Source organism: Dermacentor albipictus, chromosome 3 (genome assembly GCF_038994185.2).
Source record: "Dermacentor albipictus isolate Rhodes 1998 colony chromosome 3, USDA_Dalb.pri_finalv2, whole genome shotgun sequence".
NCBI classification, from domain to species: domain Eukaryota; kingdom Metazoa; phylum Arthropoda; class Arachnida; order Ixodida; family Ixodidae; genus Dermacentor; species Dermacentor albipictus.
In genome coordinates this window covers 184,696,962-184,703,036 of record NC_091823.1, presented here as the reverse complement: position 1 = coordinate 184,703,036, position 6,075 = coordinate 184,696,962, and the positions used below count along the sequence as shown (strand labels likewise).

Genomic DNA, 6,075 nt, shown 5'->3' with positions numbered 1-6,075 from the left:
GCAACACAATGTCGTCCGCATAAAATAAACCTGGGAGTTGCTGCTCTGTTACTGTACCTGCCTGTTTGTATGAGAGATTAAACCCGATATTACTTCCTTCTAGCGCCTTCTCCATCCTCACCATGTAGTACATGATAAACAGCAGCGGGGATAAAGGGCACCCTTGCCTCAGTCCCTTGTTGATTTGAACTTTCTCCGCGCTTCTCATCCCTTCCCATTCAACGCAAACGGTATTTGCTAGGTAAATCTCTCTCAAAAGCTGTAGACAATCGTTACCTAAGCCTTCCCCTTCCAGAATATCCCACAAAATGTTGCGGTCTACGTTGTCGTATGCTCCTGCAATGTCCAAAAAGGCCACATATACAACGGTCTGTTTTCTGCTTTTGATATTTCGATACACTGGGTAAGAACAAAGAAGTTATCATCCAAACGCCTACCTATTCCAAAGCCATTCTGAAGCTCTCCCAAAATGCCATTATTCTCTGCCCATGCTTGAAGCTTTAATTTGATTGCCTGCATATAGCCTGTATATTACCTATGTAATGGTCAACGGTCTATACGAGTGAATTCTGTCTTTCTCCCCCTTACCTTTATAAATTAAATTCATTCTACTTTGTCGCCAACTGTCTGGTATTCGTCTATCTTTTAAAGTTTTTGCACTGCTTTCACCAGAGCCTTACTTTTTGGTCCCAGTTCATTTATCAGCCTAACGGGAACCTCGTCTAGCCCTGTGGCTGTGCGCTTAGGAATTTTCTCTTGCGCTTTCTTCCAGTTTAAATTTGTCAGCACCAGCTCCTTTTCCACTTGGGTCTCTTTCATGCTCTTTTTTTCATCAAGTGCAACCTCGTAATTGCCTTGGAAGGATTCGGCTGTTGCTTTTCGGATGTAATATATTGCCGCTTCTCCTTCCAGTCTGTTTTCATCTTCGTCTAGGATATGTTGTTGTATTGTTGTTGACTTCCTGCCTAATAATTTTATGTGATTCCAAAATATTCTAGGTGCGGCCTTCTTTTTCTCACGTATTTCTAACAACTAACGTTCACTTTCACCTTTTAATTTTGCTTGCACCACTATTTTGGCAAAGACTGCTGCAACGCGGTGCTCCCCAGACGACCCCACACAGAATCGACTCCTGCAACGCACGGAAGTGACGTCACTAAATGTCAACGTCACATGCACGCGTATTTCCGTTTTTTCGAGGGCGCGCGGTTTGATTATTTGTTCGCACGTGACATTCAGTACGCATCCTGTCAGCCGCGCTTGCGGGTCGTGCTTTTCTGCTGCCGCTGGTGCTGGACCTAAGGCCTGGTTCTGCTGCATTCACGCAAGCCTTTGACATCATCCTTTTATATGCGCGAAAGCTGCTTTGCAGGGTTATTTTATATTTGCTAGCGTTATTTATATCTATTCTAATAAGTATTTTGATGGTATTTTGATTGTGTTAGTCGCGTATTTGCCGATCTTGCTGTCCTTGTTCGCGACCGCTTGCTTTGTTCAACCCTAGCGCGGATTTCCCGGATTCAACGTATATATAGTGCTGACTAGAAGGTAGCCTCCTTTCGTTTGTGAAAAAGCTCAGATTTATTTTCTCGCAGTCTTTTTTTTCTTCTAGGTGTCATTTTAGATTGCACTGCTTGCAACATGACACGTGTTTTGGTTGCCGGTGACTCGATGGTGAAATACGCGGACCAGTATTTCCCATCGCGTCGTAGTTTGTCAGTCAGTGTTGCCGCGCATAGAGGAGTAAGGATTCAGCATTTGCTGTCAATGATTGCTGACAAGCTAGCTGGTTTTGATGTTGTCATTGTGCACGTTGGCACTAACAACACTGTTGACAGTGTCAGCGTGTGCATGGACAAGTATCGCCAGCTCGCTCAGGGGATCATTGAGAGAAATCCCATGGTGCATGTAGCTTTTTCTGCCATTCTTCCTCGGGGGCACAATCAGTACAGCTCATGGGAAGCTCAGTCTTCATGGTTGCATGACCTGAATGGTAACTACAAAAAGATTAACAGTGCCCTGATGCAGTACTGCCACGAGTGCGGCTACACATTCCTGGGTGGTCTCGTGAACAACTGGCCCAGTTGCCTGAGCAGAGATGGTGTCCACCCGAGCCGCTTTGGTAACAAGGTGCTGGCAGACTTCCTGTACCAGGGGGCCTGCACCCTGTCCATCCATCTGGAGAGAAGCCGCATCCAGCAGTCCTACAAGGAGACCCAGGCACCTTCTTCATGGACCAGTTGGACTCGGCAGGACAGCATCCCTGCCATCTCCGAGGCTGACTTTCCCCCGCTTGGTTTGCATACTTTAATTTCTTCACATGCAGCAAGTGGACCTTCCACAGCACCAGCTCCTGTCTGGAAAGCCAACACTGCTCCCTTGCAGAGGCACGGCACCAACCAGGCTACCAGAACCCTTCAAGGTGCTGGATTTTCACTTGTTGGCGGTGTCCGTGTCCGCTGCAAGGGAAGCAAGGCTTGGTTCACCTGGGACAGCCTGCCTTCCCCCACTTTCCATGGCACAAGTGTACCAAGTGTACCAAGTAGGGGAAAAGCCGAGGGGAGGTCTGCTGAGCCAATGATCCCTGGTCGAGGTGCAAGCACCACTTGTGTCTAGAAAACTAGGAGAGCCACACAAAAGCATGAGAGTGCTCCTGTTGTGTGCTCACCTGTGGGGGAAGGAGAGGCCAGTGCTCAAGCAGCAGCTGTGCCAGAGGCTGTCCCCCTCTGTGGCGACGGGGAGTGGAAAGTGGTAGTATCGAGGAGGAGGCGGAAGGCTGCAGCACTGCACAAGCAAGAATGGAGCTGTGACCTGGCTGCAGACAGGAAAGGCAAAGTTCTTGCTGTGACAGCTGCCAAGTTCTTAAAGTTCGCTTCACCTTTGAAAGCAGTTGTAAGCCAGAAACAGACATGCATTGACAGTATAAAGTCTGAGTCTGCTCCTTCTGCTGTCTCTGGTAGCAAGCTTGAAGGACAAGCCAGTGCCCCTCATGACGCCATTTGTGATAGTTTTGGCAAGGTGCAGCATGTGGCTAGCAGGCAGAATAAAGACTGCTTGGTAGTTGCTATGGCTGTGTGCAGACCTGTCATAAATGGTGTTCCAAATGAGGTCATTGTCTGCAAATGCTGTAGGTCAGAAACAATGCAAGATGGAGGGCAGATGACGAGCAATCCTGGCACAGAGGCTCGTGACCTTGACAAAGCTGCGTGCATTGCTCCCACGCGACGTAGGTGTTGTGAGGCTGCTTTGACATCCAGCTGCAGGCCTGCCAGCTCTGATGCCCAGGCTGTTTGTGAAGGAGCTGGTGCTAACACAACCAGAGTTCCTAACACTGTCACTTTATTGCGTGGTGGAGGCAGCAAAGTTTATTTAAATGCAACATTTGATAATTTTTTTTATTTAGGCAAAGCTTTGATGAATGGTGCAGGGAGGGCAAGCACATAGTCACAATAAGTAGGTCTCATAGAAGTCCATTTGCAACAGAATTTAAAGAGTTTGAGTATATTAGGATTTCATATAGCTGTGTTCATAGTCGTGCTATAAAACCAAGAGGCACAGGAAAGCGACCCAAGCAAGCATACAATGGTACTGGTTGTGAAATGGCAGTTTCAGTAAGCCTGTGCAAATCGCCTACTCTTCACTACAAAATAACCAAGCTGCAAGCTAAGCATAATCACGCCACGAAGTATTATGACTTGTATCCTCAAAGCAGGCTTCTAAACGATGCAGAGAAGGTAGAATTCTTTGATTTTGCCAAATGTAATATTGGCCCAAAGTATTTTAAAAGTTTGGTCGAACAGAAAACGGGCAAGAAATTAACTACAAAAGATGTTAACAATTACAAGCAAAGGTTCTCTATTCCTATTCGCAATGAGCAGGCTCACGGAAAAATGGTCTTGGAAAAAATGGACACCTTGTTAGCAAATAATCCAAACAGCGTCATTCACTATGAAAAGAATCAAAGTAATAACCTGCAATTTGTGCTACTTCAGACAACGCACATGCGTGAGATTTTGGAAAAGTACCCAGAGATTTTATTTATTGATGGAACATATAAAGTAAACATTGAAGGCTATATCTTGTACTCTATATTGGTTGAAGATGGTGGAGTCCGCGGGAGACCTGTGTGTTATGCCTTTTTGCGGAATGAAACGACTGAAATTGTGCAGGCTATGTATGCCAAGTTTGCAGAGTTTAACCCGTTCATTGTATCTGCTTGCAGAGTAGTCATGATAGATAAAGACATGAACGAGCTGCGCATTTTGACTAAGATTCTTCCTAATTCTGAAATTTTGTTGTGTACATGGCATGTGCTGCAATGCTTTCAGCAAAAAGTCAATGAGAAAGCTAGACTGCAGCGTGATCAGTTACTCCCTCTGTTAAAAAAAATTGTTTATTCCTTCACTGTGCAGGACTACTTAGACAGGCTTGCTGAGCTGGAAGCTATGGCGTCTAAAGATTTTATTTCTTATTACATGCAGAACTGGCACTCCTGTAAAGAAATGTGGGTACATGCATATCGGCAGAAACTTCCTACATTTGGTAATAACACGAGTAATCGCATTGAGTGTCACAATCAAAAGATTAAAAGTTATATCACTTCAAGCATGCATTTGGTTCAAGCCATAGAAGCATTAGTAAGTTATATTGAGAAGGATTTCTTATCTCTAAAATTTTCCAAGTTTAAGGAAATGAAGCTGAACTTAAATGTAAATGATGTCAGTGAGCCATTTCAACAAGACTTTGCCCGTAATTGCACTTCTGAGGCCACAAGTAAAGTACTTGAGCAGTATAAACGGTTTAAAGAAGTAGGTTATTTGGTTACTTCCACTGCTAATTCTTATGTAGTGGCTTCAGCAAGTTCTGAGCACAGTGTTTCATTATGCCTGACGCGTTGCATGTGTGCTTTTTATAATCAGTACAGTTTGCCTTGTGCACACATTATAGCAGCTCGCCATTTTGCCCAGCAAGACCTTTTTGACAAAGCATGCATACCGGACAGGTGGTGTAAGGATCATTTCCTGAGTGACAGCTGCATGGTCTCTAGTGCCACACCAGTGGTGACAAGCAGCATTCAGCTGCTGCCATCTGTGAAGCTCGACACTGCTCAAGAAAAGTATTCTTACACCTACAAGAGGCTTTGTGAAATGTCCAAGACTGTGGCTAATGTATTATCTAATTGTGGTGAGAAGGAGCTAATGGAAAAACTTGCATCATGCGAGGAATTCTTCAGGAACCTAACCACCTTTCCTAGTAATCAAATTACAGTTAGCTTACAAGGTACACCAGCTCCATTACCCCAATCGACTGCTACAAGCAGTTGCAGGCATTCGAATAGTACAAAACTTGTTGTACCTTTGGTAAAAGCAAGAAGAGGACGGCCAAAGAAAGTCAAAGCTGTTAAGCGTAACTTTTTGCCATCGCAAAAGCAAATGGTAAGCCTTGCAATGGTGACAGCAGACATGTTAAATGTCTGCAAACGCTACTCTCTTTCAGATGCCGATTTAAATGCCTTAGTACAGGGCACCTCAATATCAGACAGCGTGATTAACGTAGCACAATACTTGATTCATGAAAAGTTTCCTCACTGGGATGGCTTTCAAGATGTGCTACTTGGCCATCGTTTACTATTTACTAAAGTAGAAAGCCTTTTTATTCAAATCTTCCATGTCCGAAATCCCGATCACTGGCTTACGGTAACCAATGTTGAGGCTGATGAAAACACAGTCTTTGTATATGACTCAATTGACCAAGGTACTCCTTCTGATGCCGTCAGGCAAATCTGTCACATGCTAAAATTGCAGTCACCAACGCTGACCATTTGCACTAAAGGGGCACAAAACCAGTGCAACACGCTTGACTGTGGCTTGTTTGCAATTGCAAATATGTATTATTTAGCATCAGATAGGAGACCAGAAAATTTAAACCTTAGTCAGAGTATGCTGCGCAGACATTTGCTGAAATGCATACAAAAAGGCAACATGGAAGATTTTCCACTCACAAGCTCCCCCACTACTCGTGTGCGGCCAAAAGATTGTATTTATGAGTTGCATTGTGTATGCAGGCAACCGCTGT

General features: G+C 44.6%; 1 protein-coding gene across 1 annotated transcript; it reads left to right on the top strand.

Moving 5' to 3' along the window:
• Window positions 1-2,008: 2,008 nt before the first annotated feature.
• LOC139057047 (uncharacterized) lies at window positions 2,009-3,185 on the top strand. Its single transcript, XM_070534848.1, has 2 exons — window positions 2,009-2,296; window positions 3,132-3,185. The coding sequence occupies exons 1-2, from the start codon at window positions 2,023-2,025 to the stop codon at window positions 3,161-3,163; spliced, it is 306 nt and encodes a 101-aa protein (XP_070390949.1). The 5' UTR covers window positions 2,009-2,022; the 3' UTR covers window positions 3,164-3,185.
• The last annotated feature ends 2,890 nt before the right edge of the window (window positions 3,186-6,075 follow it).